Source organism: Trichechus manatus, unplaced genomic scaffold (assembly GCF_000243295.1).
Source record: "Trichechus manatus latirostris isolate Lorelei unplaced genomic scaffold, TriManLat1.0 scaffold00074, whole genome shotgun sequence".
Classification (NCBI taxonomy): Eukaryota; Metazoa; Chordata; class Mammalia; order Sirenia; family Trichechidae; genus Trichechus; species Trichechus manatus.
In genome coordinates, this window is record NW_004444010.1 from 8,012,449 (window position 1) to 8,029,298 (window position 16,850).

General features: G+C 41.1%; 1 protein-coding gene across 3 annotated transcripts in view; it reads right to left on the reverse strand.

The window, feature by feature from the left end:
- Positions 1–16,025, reverse strand: part of PLPP1 (phospholipid phosphatase 1) — a 163,034-nt gene extending 147,009 nt beyond the window's left edge. The window contains exon 1 of one of the 3 annotated variants that reach the window (XM_004380469.2): positions 15,810–16,025. In XM_004380469.2, coding sequence (XP_004380526.1) covers positions 15,810–15,867 — 58 coding nt within the window. In that variant the 5' untranslated portion in view covers positions 15,868–16,025. The other 2 variants (XM_004380470.2, XM_023734979.1) reach the window with 2 other exon arrangements.
- Between the last annotated feature and the right edge of the window lie 825 nt (positions 16,026–16,850).

A 16,850-nucleotide genomic window follows, 5' to 3' on the forward strand; every position in this document is an offset into this window, starting at 1 on the left:
GACATTTCGTGGGGTTGTTAACCAATGTCATAAAACAATATGTGTACTGACTGTTTAATGAGAAACTATTTGTTCTGTAAACCTTCGTCTAAAGTACAATTAAAAAAAAAAGCATGATATTAAAAAAAAATTCTAGAGAAGTCATCTTCTAGAAACATAAATATATAAATGTCTCTTAAGACATTATGCAGGGTGGTGGATGATAGCACACTTTAAAACCTTTAAGGAAATGGCTTTTGCAACAAAACTTCAGGAAAAAAATCAGACTGATTTCACTATTTGGGTAATAAACTAGCTATCTCAGTGCTCAAAATATGCATAGAAGAATTCAAGAATGAAAACTACAAATAAAAACTTTAAACAACCAACCAAATAAAATCCAGACATGAGACTTGAACTGCTTTTAACAGTTCATAAAAAATGTATTTTAAATCTTAGAAGTATTTATGTGAATCTATTATGACCAGTCTGAAATTATGCCAAATGGCAATGGTCCAGAAACTAAAATAAAGTTATACTAAGCTAAGGTGTGTCTCAGAAGAGAAATAAAAAAACCCTTACTCTGGCAGGAAGTCACCAAATTGGCATATCTAAATTAGTAAGCTTTGTTTAAAACACACAGCACACAATTTTTTTTTTTAAGGCACACAAGCCAAAAATGTTTGGTAAAATTCTTTTTTTAATGGAAATGATTATTGCAGTACTAAATCATACCTCCATTTTCCCACAAACATATATTTGTACCACTACTCAAGTTATTTTATACAGATGCTAAGTTGAAGAAAGGAGGACTCCAACAAATTATTCCTCTAAGGCTAAATGCAAACACACAATGCTGCAGCTACCATAGGAAGCAAGAAAACAAGACAGGCAGACATTAGTTTGTTGAGTGCCTACTAAGTACCAGGTGCTTTACTTTCATAAATCCTCATTTAATGCTAACAAACCTGTAAAGTAGACAGTATTCTCTCCAGTATGCAAATGAAGACAATTGAAGCTCTGAGGGACTGAACAGCCAGTTGTGTGATCTGAAGCAAGAAAACAGCAAAGCCTAGTTTTGAACCAAGTCTACCAAGCTCCAAGTCCAAATTCTTTCCACCACACTTGGTAACAGTTACTGTGGAAAACAATGATATCAAATACTCTATTGGTTCTCAGTAACGAGTGTTCTGTCAGGGGAATTCAACTATTTCTATACCATTGATTTAAAACTGATAATCCCCTCTCTGGCAAGACCATTCATCCTCCATCCAGCACATCACAGGAAACCATGACAACCTATTATTCCAGTTATTAGTGCTTTAGCTGATCTTCCTCCCATCCTCCTTAGAAATGATGTTGCTGGCCTGTTCTTGGGATCTTCTCAATAAGTCCCATGATACACATTTATTCAACCATCCTCCACTTAAGTGTCTCCCTTCTGAAGCTATCACACTCTTCTCAGTTCAACTTTTCAAAAGAATTGCCTATACCCATGATTTCCATTTCTTCACCAACTGCCCACTTCTCAACCCACTCCAATTTGGCCTCCCTCCACCACTGAAATGGCTCTACAGAAGCTTATCTTTGTATAACTAAGGTGACCTTTGTGTAACTAAATTCAACAGACACTTTCCAGTCATCATCTGACTAGACCTTTCAGGAGAATGTAGATATTGCTACCACTCTCTCCTTAAGACACTCTCTCCACTTGGCTTTCCAGAAATATTCTCCTGGTTTTTAACGTATTCTTCTCAGTCCCAGTGGTCTTAGCTTCCTCCAACCAATCTGAAATGTTGGTGTTTCTCAAACTCAGTCCTAAGTCTTCTTCCCTTCTCACTCTCTTCCTGAGATCCCAACAATGCTCATAACTTCAATTACCATTAATATATCAATGACTTCCAAAAATCAGACCACTCCTCTGAGCTCTAGACCCATTTATCCAACTGAGGGCTTGATACTTCCACATGGATATTTCAAATGCATCTCAAACACAACATGCTGAAAATCAAACTCACTATCTCCTCCACAACTTCATCCTACCCCAAATCAGGTTCTCCCTTGGTGCTCGCTTGCTCAGTGATTGGCAGGAATCATCATCTATCCAATTACACAGGCAGACACTTAAGAACAATCCTTGACAAGTCTATCTCCCCTACTTACCACATTCAACGTGTTACCAAGACCTGTTCATTTTACCTCCTGAATCTCTCTCAAACCCACCCACTTTTCTTCTAATCACCATCTCTGTAGTCTCACATCATTACCTCGCTTGGACTGTTTCAACAGCCTCCTAAATGATCTCTCTAAATCCATTCTTTCCCAGCTCTAACCTATATTCTATCCTGCAGCCAAAGTAATCATTTTTAAAAGCTACCCACATTCTCCTATTTAAGACTCCCTATTATAAACTTCATAGAAACTCTGGTGGCATAGTGGTTAAGAGCTACAGCTGCTAACCAAAAGGTCAGCAGTTCAAATCTACCAGGCGCTCCTTGGAAACCCTATGGGGCAGCTCTACTCTGTCCTGTAGGGTCACTATGAGTCAGAATCTACTCAACAACAAGGGGTTTGGTTTTTTTTATTATCTTATTTTATTATAAACTTCATAGCACCTGCACCTCTCCTTCATACCACTTACTGGTTTGTTTCTGTATTTATTTGTGTGATTATCTGCCTCTCCAGTGCCTAAGACACTGTCTTGCACTGGCAAATAGTATGTGATCAACTAATATCTGTGGAATAAATGGCATATATGGCTAAGTGCTCAGCTGGTAACCTAAAGGTTGGCAGTTTGAACCTACACAGTGGCAATCTACTTCCATAAAGATCACAGTCAAGACAACCCTTTAGGGCAGTTCTACTCTGTCACAATGGCGTTGCTATGAGTCAAAAAATTACTCCATAGCATCTAACAAAAACTATGCAGTGGACACTGGGCCATATACCAAGGAGAACATATAGATGGATAAAAAAACTGAAGTTGCAAGGTTAGGTGACTTACTTGTCTAAGTGGTAGGTGATAAAACTGGGATTTAAACTCAGCCCCGTATGTTTCCAAAGTCCATATTCTTAACATTTATGCATTCCATGACTATCAAAGAAATTTGAAAAACTTTGTTTGGAGGGGGGAAAAAAAAAGCTACGATGGAGTAGACTCCAACTTATGGCAACCCCATGTGTTACACAGTAGAACTGTGCTCCATAGGGTTTTCAAGGCTGTAACGTTTGGGAAGCAGATCACCACGTGTTTCTTCTGCAATGCCTTTAGGTGAACTCAAACCACCAACCTTTCAGTTAGCAGCCGAATACTTAACTGTGCCACCCGGGGACTTTCCTACATTCAAAGCTCATTGCCATCAAGTACATTCTGACTCACAGCAACCCTACAAGACAGAGTACAACTGCCCCATAGGGTTTCCAAGGCTGTATCTTTATGGACGCAGAGTGTCACATCTTTCTTCCATACAGCCTTTGGCTGGTGGGTTTGAACTGCCGACCTTTTCGTTATCAGCCAAGCACTTAACCACTGCACCACCAGGGCTCCTTTTCCTACATTACTACCTTCTAAATAATCAGTCTTCAGCTGTTTTCTATTTTCTGCTGATAGTAATATTCACCCCATTCTTAGCCAAACAGGGTGTATAATTGCTCTCCTACAGATCTGCTGCAGTTACTCAAAGTATCCCCTCATACACTACCTGCTGTTTGTCTTCCTACCCTGGATCTCGTGTCAAATGCTACAATATATTCTGCAGCAACTGACTCTCTTTAACAGGTGACGTTCACATCCCACTATAACTCTGAAACATGGGCAGGGCAGATACTATTCTCATTGTAATTTATGAGTGAATGAAGCAGCCCAGTTAAAAGGCTTGCCCGCGTGATCACAGGGAACAGCTGGGGCAAGACCAGAATTCAACTCTTAATCGAACTGCTCTTACCACTAGATTATACTTTGAACCTTTTTAAATAAAGTTACATAAACAAACTGCCACTCACTAGAAAATCATCCACAATGTCACATCCTAAATAAAAGGGAAAAAAGTCTAAGAAAAAATTTGTATTCATAAAAGGTAATTACTCATTTATAATCAGATTTGGTTAATTAGACTACATTCAATGGCAGCATTTGGAATCTCACTCATATTGTGGGACATAAACTATGAGTACAGATATCCAACCCTACCTATAAAGTTGAGTATTACCCATAACCTGCCTAACAAGTTTTGATAACATTACAATTTAAGAAACTTTTTTTTTCCAACTGGGCTATTGGGTCAGGCAGAGACAATATTTATTTAGAAAGGCGCACATTTAAAATTCTTCTGTCTTATCTATGTCCTTTGGAAAAAAGTAAAATACAACAAATGTCATTTGCCTCTGCTACACTGCATAACTATGCTAGGTATATTTTCCAAAATAAATTGGGATATTACTTGAAAACATTTTTTAAATAATTTTTAAGGAAAAATATCACAAAAATAAAAAGTTTAACTACATTTAGTCATATATTTAACAAACTGCCTCTAAAAAAAGAATACTACTACCCTAGATTAGGACAATCCCAGAACACTGAAGATAGATATGATCACTATTTACATCTATTCCTTAAGCTCTAGGGAAAGAAGAAAGGACAAATTCTTATTAACCAAAAGAAGTTATGACGAGAACTGGTATGCCTGGCTCCTTCAGCTTGTACTTTAACTCTTGACCAGTTAATATTCATAAAATCTTGCATGTTTTAGAAGGTGAATACTAAGAGAAGTTATAACTATCTGAACCATGCCATTTTCACCTCACACAATCCTTTGTTTATTCCTATTTCAAGTTTGCTGTTCTCTCCCCAACTATGAATATTCATTTGGGCATCTGGCCTATGAGCTATGGGAATATTGCTCACCTAGCAGAATAATCAGAAGATCTAAGGTATCTGATTACAGAAAGAAACAGGACAGAAATAATCAAAACATTTCCCATAGTGATCTGGGCACCAGAAACTGAAATACAAACCAGGTTCTGGTTCCAGTGTTGTTTAAACTGGCTTGGACTACACTAATGTTCCAAAAGAAAAAGTCACCAGCACATAAAATCAAATTTAAATAACAGACTGTTTGATGGTGGTACCAAATGGGTTTATTAGCTTGATAATGATGACAACAACAGCACCAACATCTGAGTGCCTACTAAAGGCCAGGACTGTGCTAAACATTATCTCACCTAATTTCACAGCAGTATGAGAAAGGCACTATTAGCATCACCTTTTTTCTCACTCATGAGAAAATCTACAGAGATTTCAAGTGACCTTCCCAAAGGCACACAGTAATAGGTGGAGCTAGAATTCAAACTCCAGAAGAGTGACTGACTCACATAACAAATACTAGAATGACTACCAGGTACCCCAATCTTTCTAAACACCCACATTACAGTGTTTTCACCTAGTACTGTAGATGGACTGATATCCTTCTGAATAATTTACATTGATTATTTCCATAATTTAGCACTAGAAAACCAAACCCACTGCCGCTGAATCAATTCCAACTCATAGCGACCCAACAGGGCACAGCAGAACTGCCCCACAGGGTTTCCAAGCAGCGGATGGTGGACTGGAACAGCCGAACCTTTTGCTTAGCAGCTGAGCTTTTAACCACTGTGCCACCAGGGCTCCAATTTAGCACTAGACAAAAGTAAAGTTCCCAACAGTTTATATCATCTCTCCTGAAAAGTAACAGCAATGATCTCAGGGCAGACTATTTTGAAATAAAGATAGACTTCGTTAAAATACTTGCCTATCTCCCCTTGCAAGGCTCTGTGTACCTCTTAAGGTACCTGTGTCACTCACTCTCGGCAGTCTCAGTGCTAGGACATAACAGGCACTCAATAACTTATACAGTGTTACCATTATTTCTTATGAGTCTGTCTTCCACATTAAGCAAGAGGCTATTTGAGATTCATGGGTTTTATTTTCCATCCGTTTTTGTGTCTCCAGTGCTAGAACATAAAATGAGGCTAAAACTATATACCTCATAGGATTTTGTGATGGTTACATGAGTTTATATAAAACATTTGCCAAAGGCATATTCTAGGCATTCAAAAATAATGTTTTCTGTTTTTTGGGATTTTTTTTGTCCTTGTTGTTTGTTTTCTCTTCTCCTCATTGTATCTCTCTAGCGACTGCACAGTCAACCCACCTCTTAACTGCTGACGCAAACGGGCCAAAAGGCAAGACAGAACCTGGCTTAACAAGCTGCCAATTAACTGACAAGCTCATCCGCTACATATTTCCTATATGTCATTTTCCTGGACACCCCACCCTGAAAAAGACTGAGGGAACATTTCCAAGGAGTGACAACTGACAACGAAACACGAGGTTCTAACTCTATCTGCTGGGGTGAGCTTACCAAAGGTGACTCTGAATCTGCACACATGACTCACTTGATACACAGGGAAGGACAAAGGTCTTCCTTTCCTGTGACGATTTGGAAGGAATGCCTAAAACAATGCTATTTAAAGAAAAGGTCTGTGGGCATGTTACTGGAGAGGGCAAATTAATAACATCCTTCATTATGATATACACTCACTGCAAACTCTTACTAGTTATTAGGAGTTTGATTTATGAAAAATTAAAGTGCCTCCTTTAGACATCAGACACATGCTCAAAATATGGTAAGCAGAAACTAACTCTGAAGCCCAATCATAATTAAACAGGATTATGACAGTCATAAAATATATGACCTATTGCCCCGTTGAGTTGATTCTGACTCATAGTGACCCTACAGGACAGAGCAGAACTGCCCCACAGGGTTTCCAAAACTGTAAATATTTACAGAAGCAGACTGCCACATTTTTCTCCCATGGAACAGCTGGTAGGTTCAAACCGCCAACCTTTCGATTACCAGCCAAGCGCTTAACCACTGTGCCACCAGGGCTCCTAAAACACAATTCCTCCAATCTCTCCTTCCTCACTCTCTCCATTATTACAACCTTGCTGGACAGGTTAATCTGCATTCAAAAGTTATAATCCTCAAAAATGCAGTTCCCAACTCCTGACCATCCACTTCTTTGCTGCATGACCCTGGGTGAGTCTCCCAACTACTTTAAGCCTCAGTTCCATCATCTACAGAATGGAGATGAGCAAGCTACCCTCTCTGAGCAAACTGTATAGAGACCTCGCAGGCCGCACAGGGTGTCAGTAAACACTAAATCAGTGCCCTCTAACACTAAATAAATTATCCACTCTGACACTTAGAAATAAACATTACAAAATTCACTAATAAGAATAGCATAAGTGAAACGGCAAACATTTTGTTATATATATTTTACCACAAAAAAAAAAAATTAAAAGTTAAAAACAAAAAACCATAGATGTATACTATATTCCAAGCCATGCTGGCGTTTTTTCTGTTATTCCAACACAAATGTCCCTTTCCCCTTTCGGCCCTCTACACTTGCTCTTTCCTATGCCTGGAATACTCCCACGCCAGCTCCTCCACAGCCAACTCATTTCCAACCTTATAATCTCAATTCAAATATTTCCTCCCTCAGAGAAACCTTCCTTGAGATTGCCCCCACCACCAAAATGTCTTCCTCCCTTATTACCCTGTTTTAGTTCTTTCATGGTATTTATTAACATCTGTAATTATCTAATCATATTAGTATATCTACCTTTTTCACACTGTTATTTCCAGCTCCTAGCATTGTACTGAGCACATAATGGGTGCTCAATAAATAAATGAAACATGACGCAAAGTTAAAGAATTAAAAACAACGTTGTGCTCACACAATATTAAAAAAAAAAATTTCAGGTTAACATACGTCAAAATAAATATATGACTGAGAAAACCAAGGGTAAGAGGGAGAGGGCATGTGGAAAGGTATTACACAACAGTTTTTCTTTGCTGCCCACATAACTGCAGAGAGGAATTCAAATCATAGAACTTACAAAATGAGGTTGGGCAATAAAGATCATTCAAAAGTACTATTAACTCTACTTTTTACATGAGTGACCATTCCCAAGGCCTGGGCAATAAAAATAGCAAAAGTAACTAGAGGGCAGCTAACTCATTTTCTGGATTAAGCTGTTCTTAGGATTCATCACTGTATGAAGTGACAGTTTTTCCATTTGTTTAATTACACTCTATCACAGATCTACCCAGATCAATTTCCACTATGGCTGGTATTACTACCACTTGGAGATCATGCATGTGGTTTTTACACATGACTGATAAAACACTACTATTTCAAGGTGTTCTGTAAACTTCAAAGACATTCTATGAATACTCATGGAAAACATTTTAGAGTTTGTCCCTAAACAAAATTAGTTGATGTTATTTCTAACAATATAATTATTATGTTAGAGATGGTGGGTTTACAGATTATTTTATCTGACAAACACATATTGTACATATCATGTGCAAGGCACTGTTCTAAGTATTTTACATACACTGACTCACTTAAGCTCACAGTAACCACACAAGGTAGGTACTTTTATCATCATACAGTTGAGGAAATAAGAGGCACAAACAAGAAATTTCCCCAAGGTCACACAGCTAGTATACTGAGGAGCTGGAATTTGAACCTAGACAGTCTAGCTCTAGAGTCTATCACTAGACTATGCTGTTTCTCTAATGTTTTAAAGAAAAATCCACTGATTATAAAAGAACAAATCGTTCCCAATTTCAGACCATTTTCAGTTAAGCAAAATAACTGCCTGAGCCACCCAAATTTTAAACCTTCACAGCAGAAGGTTCAAGAGGGAGGAAGGAAAGCAGAAAGAGGAAAAAAAGAAAGGAGAATGAAAAAGAAGGTTAAAAAAAAGAAGAGGCATGGAGGGAAAGACAAGAAAGTTACTTGTAACCACCATTCACAATATCTGGATGGTGACTGCTTTTTTGAAAAGAAAATGAGAATAAAAGATGGAGTGTCTATATAAACCCTAATTAGCTCATTGTACAGACTATATATTTCCATCCCAATATGCTGAACTGAGCCACCTATATTAGGAGGAAGCAGACAATGAACATTCCAAGTTCTTTTCCATAAAAATTGAAGCTACATGCTAACGGGTTCACTTAAAATCCAGGAGTGTAGTGATTTCTGCCAATCTCTCTCCTTTTTTATAGGGTAAACATTAACAATTTCAACTTCAATCTCTTATCTAAAAGAATCTGAATAATCTCCTCAAGCTAAGTAACACAGAGAAAACGTTGGTAGAGCTCAGCCAAAAATGACTAAAAGCGGAAGGGCTTAATAAAGATTCATGGCATGTCTGTGAATTTCCAAAAGGATGTAATTCAAAAAGAATATAAAGGAAGAATTTACATTTCATAAAATCTACAGAGGGAAAGTTCTCTGAACATTTCCATACTCTATTCCAAGCAAGGTATTTAAGTTAAAATTCAATTGTATAAAACCAACTACAGCCAAATGGTAGCAATTTCCCCTAGGCCCCTCTCTGCTTTTGTTCCAAGCTGCCCATTTAAAGGAAGAAAAAGCCTTACAACAGGACTCCAGTTTCCTCCAAGAATATGCCAGTTTGACAAATTTTTGTTCATTTTTTGAGGCTCCTTCCTGCTCTCCACAGCTGGGAGGAAAGAGAAAAGGTATATAAATCAGAGAAACAAACCCAATAAACTTTGAACAGAAACAAAATAAGTTTAGAAATTATTTTTAACTTCTAAAATAGAAGTTAATAGAATCTAAAATGGCAAGCAGTCAAGACAGGGGCTGTCTTACTCGTTTGTTTATTTTTATCTTCAATACCTAACATAATCTCCAGCATCTACTAGGTATTCAACAAATATCTGTTGAATGAGTGATGAATAAACAAATGTTGGGAGGAAAAGGCATGAAATGCAGGAGGCTACTTAGCCAGTGAGAATCCTTCATATAATACTTGTTTTTTTCCCCCCCCTTGTGAAAGAGGCATAGGTTGGGGTCAGGAAAGGGACCAGTCCTCTAGGGTAATACTCTAAAGGGATAGAATGATGTCAGCATTATGGTCATGACATATGGCATCAGTATTTGAGATAATTATTGGGGTAGTCAGAGATTCCACAACCACCTAGTATTTGCTGCCAATGTTTTTTGCTGTCAGATTTCATGCAAAACCTACTGACTTTGATTTAGCATAATGGTGACACCACATAGGCAGCATGCTGAGGGAACCATGACCCCCCTCTCCCCTGGAAAGCCAATGTTGGGGCCCATGGGCTCCTGCTGCATCTGCTATTAAGGGCAGCTATACTAACATCTACTGCAGAAAAGGAAGCTACCTCAAATGTATTTTGGACATAGATGGGTATGCGTCAGTCAGGGTCCTAGCAATAAACAGATGCACACTGAAATGAAGTACTGAAGACAATTTAATGAAGGAGACATTTTCAAAGGTATGGGCAGAGTATACAGAAAGCAGCAAGAGATGGTGAAATACCACAAGGCTAGCAGTATCAGGAAGCTGTTACCACCTCAAGGAGCCCTGATGGCACAGTGGTTAAAGTGCTCAGCTGCAAATTGAAAAGTCGGTGGTTGGAACCCACCAGCTGCTCTGCGGGAGAAAGATGTAGCAGTCTGCTTCCGTAAAGATTTACAGCCTTGGAAACACTATGGGGCAGTTCTACTCTGTCTCTGTGAGTAGAAATTGACTCTACAGCATTGGGGTTTGGTTTTTGGTTACCACCTCTACACCTAAAGGGGCAAGGGAAGGGTTACCAGACACAGCACCTGGCAACACAGAGGCCAGCAGGAGGGAACTGACTCTTCCAGGCCTCCTGCTGGTATCCCATTAGCCAAAGCCAAACCGAAACCAGAGAGCAAGGGTTCAGTTGAAGCAGTGGCTTCTCAGAGCACAGAACAGGGTGGAGAAGGGTGGTGAGAAAATCTGGAGGGACAGAGAATATGCAGCACAGAAAGGTATTCTAAATGATTGCCACACAACAAAACACAAGCCATGAAAAGAAGGTTTTGGCAGTTCCATCTAATCTACTAGACATCATGCGGCTCCCTGCAAAAGAGTCATAAACATAGGTACTCATTTGGGTTCCTACTGCCCTATAACAAATTAAAAAAAAAAAAAAATCATCTAAGAGTAATTCCAGATAACTTTCAACATTTCTGCATCTCTCAGAGTAGACTGACAACCTATCTTTATGTATAATGGATCAGATCTAAGATAAAACCCCTCTCTGAGCTCACAGGGCAGCTATTCCATGTCTCCATTATTGTACTTATCACGGTGTATTGTAATTGCTTATTTGCCTATCCTTCATTAGACTCTGAGCACCTAACATGCTACCCAGCACAGTCGGCCTTCAATCAACGTGAACTGAATCAATTAAATTGACTCAGTGTCCATCAACTGGCAGCCTAATGCCACAAAACCTGGAATGACTCTCAGTGACTAAACACTAAAAAGTTTTATTCAGGACATGGCTGAACATATTAAGCAAATACATAGCCACTTTCAACCAGGATTAAAAAAACCAGTCCACTGTCATTCTCTGTTGAGCAGCTTCTCGTGTGCGCTCAGAAGATGCTTATGGTCTTTTCTACAATCATAGAATCCATCACACCAAAAGAACTAAAGATGGCAGGGGTATGTTCCATTTTAGAAAGAAATCAAATATACTGATCTCTCAAAATTATCTGTCCTTCCTAGACACATCCAAACTGGGGCTAAGGGATGGGGACCATGGTCTCAGGGGACATCTAGGCCAACTGGCACAACATAGTTCATAAAGAAAATGTTCTGCATCCTCCTTGATGAGTAGCATCTGGCATCTTAAAAGCTTGCAAGCAGCCACCTAAGATACATCTATTGGGCCCATCCCATCCAGAGCAAAGAAGAGTGAAGAAAATCAAAGACATAAGGAAAATACTAGTCCAAAGGACTAACGGATCACATGAACCACAGCCTCTACCAGCCTGAGCCCAGAAGAACTAGATGGTGCCCAGCTACCACCACCCACCACTCTGACAGGGATTACAGTAGAGGGTCCTGGACAGAGCAGGATAAAAATATAGAACAAAATTCAAATTCACAAAAAAAAAAAAGACCAGACTTACTGGTCTGACAGAGACTGGAGGAACCCCCGAGAGTATGGCCTCTGAACACCCTGCTAACTCAGAACTGAAGACACTCCCCAAGTCCATCTTTCAGCCAAAGATCAGACAGGCCTATAAAACAAACGACAGCACACATAAGGAAGGTGCTTCTCAGTTCAATCAAGTATAGGAGAGCAAACGGGCAACTCCTGCCCAAAAGCAAAGACAAGAAGGCAGGAAGGGGCAGGAAAACTGGACAAATGGACACAGGGAACCCAAGGTGTAAAGGAAAAGGGGGAGAGCGCTGACACATTGCAGGGATTGCAACCAATGTCACACAACGATTTGTGTATGAATTTTTGAATAAGAAACTAATTTGCACTGTAAACTTTCACCTAAAGCACAATAAAATTTAAAATATATATGTTCATCTAAGAAATGTACTGGAAATTGTGAGGAAAAAAAGGATTCTTCTTTCAAGAATTTATCAGCTCCAGTGAAGGAACTAATCATTTGAGCATATTACATAAATAGAGAAATTCCTGCTTAAAATGATGATAAAGATAACTTGGGGTAGAAACACACACACACACACAGAATGTTTAATGATCACACCAACCTTCAAACATTACCCTCTGTAAAATTATAAAGTAGCTGTGTAGCACAATCATGTAACATAGTCATATTAAAATGGATACACTGTATGATGCTGGGGTGGTCATTAACAAAACCTGGAGCATATTCACACTATAATTATGAAACATTTTCACATAACCCTGTACTTATGAAGTGCTTAATCATCTTTTTGTTAGTACAGTCAACTCTTACCTGTAGATTCTCCATAGCAAAAGAAAACACTTAATGCCTAGGTGATATCTCTCTTTGAGCTACCATGATTTTAGGCTGCCAATCTCAGGCTGTCAGTATGGAAAATAAAAACGAAGTTTAATATGACCCTTAGAAAGACCCCACTAGAAAAATAACTTCACTATAAAAACATGTATCTTCCAAAACCCAACATGAAAAACTTTCATGTATCACCTGCACCACTGTTCTCCTCCATCGTGCTGTTTGTAATGGAGAGCTGAATGCAGTTAAATCTAATGTCATCTTACATATCTAATCAAAATAAGTCAGTGCTTCACTTTCTATTTATGGAAAAGGGAATATTGAGCTTATACTTTAAATACAGTGAATTATTTTAAAAGAAACTCCAGTAATATGAAAACAGATAAACTATGTTTTTCAAATGAATCAAACATCATTTTCACTTCTCTAAAACATATTTAAAGCAAAAGTGCCCAAAGCAAGCTTTTTCCAAAACCATAAAAGACATTTAAAATCTTCAGCACAATTCTATCTTTTTAAAAGCCATCATATTATCCTGCAACTGTCAGGTCAATGCAGTACTAAAGTTACCCTTCTATAGGGCAATTACGTGATGTTCCTGCCTTACTTACACAGTGTTTGCACCATGTTGAAAATAAAAGGCTACAACAACCCATAATTTATAAAAATTGTACTGCATATAGATGCCTCCATTACTCATGAATTGAAACAAACAAACCTCACAGATCTAACATATGGCGTTATGTTTAACAATATTAGCTTCAGCTACCTCACAGCAGTATTATGTTTCATCCCTCCTATTATAGTGCTTGGCCCATAGAAAGAACACGATGTTTGTTGTATAAATTAGTAACTCCCAGAGGGTAGAAAAGACAGAAGTTGATATATAATTCTGGAAAGAGGGAAGCTGATATATAATTCTGATAGTATGCAAAATGTGGCAATGACAGGACAATGTACAACATATCAGAATTACCAAAATTACTTCTGATCAAATATTTTCCTTTCCCTTCATGAAATATAAATGAAGTTTAACAAGGCTCCACTGACACTGAGCACAAGTTAAAATACACTTTAAAACTTAACATCATTCCCTACAGTAAATGTTTCATCACAAGTAAATCTGAGTATATTTTAATATAATTATTAATATGTCCTGCCATCTAAAAGATTGTTTGTGTTCCTATACAATTAAGCCTTCTAAAATAGTTTTCCCCTTTCCTAAACTGAATTCCTAAAATCCACTGTGCAGTTACACAGGAAGTGTCTTGGTAGACAATAAAGACGTTTCACAGATAAAAGGAATTTTTCCTTAAAAAAAAAAAACAGGTAACAGAATTTATGAGAACTCACCAAGACTGCAAGCATCTAAATGGTCAGGCTGAAGGCAGGAGAGTGGAATATTAAGGACCCATTATGAGTGATTCCAACTCATAGTGACCCTACAGGACAGAGCAGAACTGCCCCATAGTTTCCAAGGCTGCAAATCTTTACAGAAGACTGCTGCATCTTTCTCCTGCAGAGGGGCTGGTGCGTTTGAACCGCTAACCTTTTTGGTTAGCAGCCAAGCACTTAATGCCACCAAGCCTCCCTGGAATATTCAGGAACTACTCATTAAAACTCGGGAAATTTCCTATCACTGAGAAGCCAACATGTAAACTTGAATCTAGGATGCTAAAGTCACAGATATCCAAACTTGAGAACTTGCCAATACTAGTACCTCAATTACTTAAACATGATTGTTGTTCTTATTGTCCAGTCGATTTCGAGTCATGGCAACCCCATGTGTGCAGAGCAGAACTGCTCCATAGGGTTTTCAAGGCTGTGACCTTCTTCAGAGGCAGACTGCCAGGCCTGTCTTCCAAGGAACCTCTAGGTGGATTTGAACCGCCAACCTTTCAGTTAGTAGCCCAGCGCTTAACCATTTGCACCACCCAGGGACTCCTAAACATAAGTAGAACTACATAAACCTGGAGCAAATCTTGTTTTTGTTTTTCCCACAGTGCATAAATAATTCACAATATAATTGCCTTACAGAAGACATATAAAAAGGTGAAACCTACCCCTTCCAACAGCTTTCCCTTATCCAGATGATTTCAACTCTTTCTCGTCAAAAGAAAGGAGTAACTGCTAACCAGAAGCCCCAGAATTGAAATCTTCCATTGGGAAGACAACGCCAAATTTGCTGCAGCCGAAGAACGTCTAGTGCTCCTTGCAAGCTGTCACAGAAGATGGAAAGCTACACGGCAAGGTCTGTGCAGAAGAGATAGCAGGCCTAGGGCATCCCTTCCCCTCAAAACAAAATCAAGCTTCTTCAGACCTATAGGCAGGAACTTGGCATCCTCACCCCCACTTGCAACCTGACAATTTATAACCTGGCAACACCTTCTAATGAGGAGCGCTCTACCCTTTTATGGCCGAAAAATTAAACTGTTACCCACAAATAAGATAAAACGTGCACTGGCGCCTGTTACTGAGAACCCCCAGTGCATCAAGCCTCCAATTTTACTACTGAACCTGATGAGCCAGTGACCAGGCTTCTCTACAGCAGAGACGAGCAGCCCACGCTACTCTGCCAGGAGTGGAACGGAACAGAGAACAAGAGCGAGCGGTTGAGCGCAGAGGCGTGAGCAGAGTCCAAGCAGGGCTAGGCTCAGCGCACCGGCGGGCGACAGACAGACAGCGGCGGCCACGCGGGAGCCGGGGAGCAGCCTGCAAAGCGGGGTCCCCCCGGCTGCGGAAGCTGCCACCCGCGTCTAGCCCAGCAGAGGCGCGCGCGTCAGGCAGGCACACACACACACACACACACACACACACACACACACCCCACGCCGGTACGCGGTTCTTCGCGAGTCTTCTCCCAGAGACACACCCGCAGGATGCGCACCCCAAGCAGGCTCCCGCGCACACGCCCCTCGGGCCAGGCGGCGCGTACGTACCCAGCAACACGCAGAGCACATCGAGGGCCACGTACGGCAGCCGCGTCTTGTCAAACATGGTCTCGGTCGAGGCGGGCCGGGGAGGCACCCGATTCTCGAGCTCGGGGCAGGGGTTGGCGAGGGACCCGAGCTACAGCTCCTCCCAGCCAAGGGAGAGCAGCCGAGGGGCGGACTAGGACCGGGCGGCGCTCCGACCGCCAGCAATGGCGCCCGGGACCCCTCCCCTCGCAACTCCCGCAACCACTCGGTCGGGGCCGACACGCTCGCGCGCCAGTCGCAGCCGCTCCGTCGCCACAGGCCCTCCTCGGTCAGCGTCGCCTGTCTGGGCTGTTCGCTGTCCGGATCCCGGCGCCCTCTCCAACAGGCGGGGCGACCGGGCTCGTGCTTTAAGGATGGAGACCGGTAGGGAGGAGGAATGCGGGTCCGACCCCTCCTGCCGGCAGTGCGGGACCGGCCAGCGCGCGGCCTTGCGGACTGAAGGAGCGCGGCAGGGGCGGGGCGGCCGGCAAAGGAGCGGCGGGGCGGGGCCAATCAGCGCCGTCGACCCCGCCCGGTCCGACCTTCGGCGCCTGCCCCTGCAGTTGGACGCCGGGCGGTCGGGCGGGGCTTGCCGGCGCCTCTGGTGCGGTGTCTGGGAGGGGGCGTTCCTCTGACCCCGCGTTCCTCTGGTGATGGCCAAGCGAGGTCCCGTGAACCTGAGGCGCCGAGCAGCGGGGGAGACCTAGGCTCCCAAACGTAGGATCTTGCAGGCCGGGCCGCTGGCAACCCCACCCCCCCTCTGCTTCCATGGAGATCTTGTAATAAAGGGCACCCTCCATCCGTGATTGCCGGGAGAGCCTTGGAGAAGATACGGTCATTTTTCAATTTCCTGATCTGTAAAATCAGGGTGCTGATGACCCCTGCGTTGTGTTTCAGTCGATGGGAAGTGGTGAAGCCCGGAAAAGATAATATGAAAGTGCTTTACGGAGGGTAAACCCAGCTACAGATGTTAACTATTGATATTTTTCCTCCTTATTCATATCTTAACCACATTATAAAAAA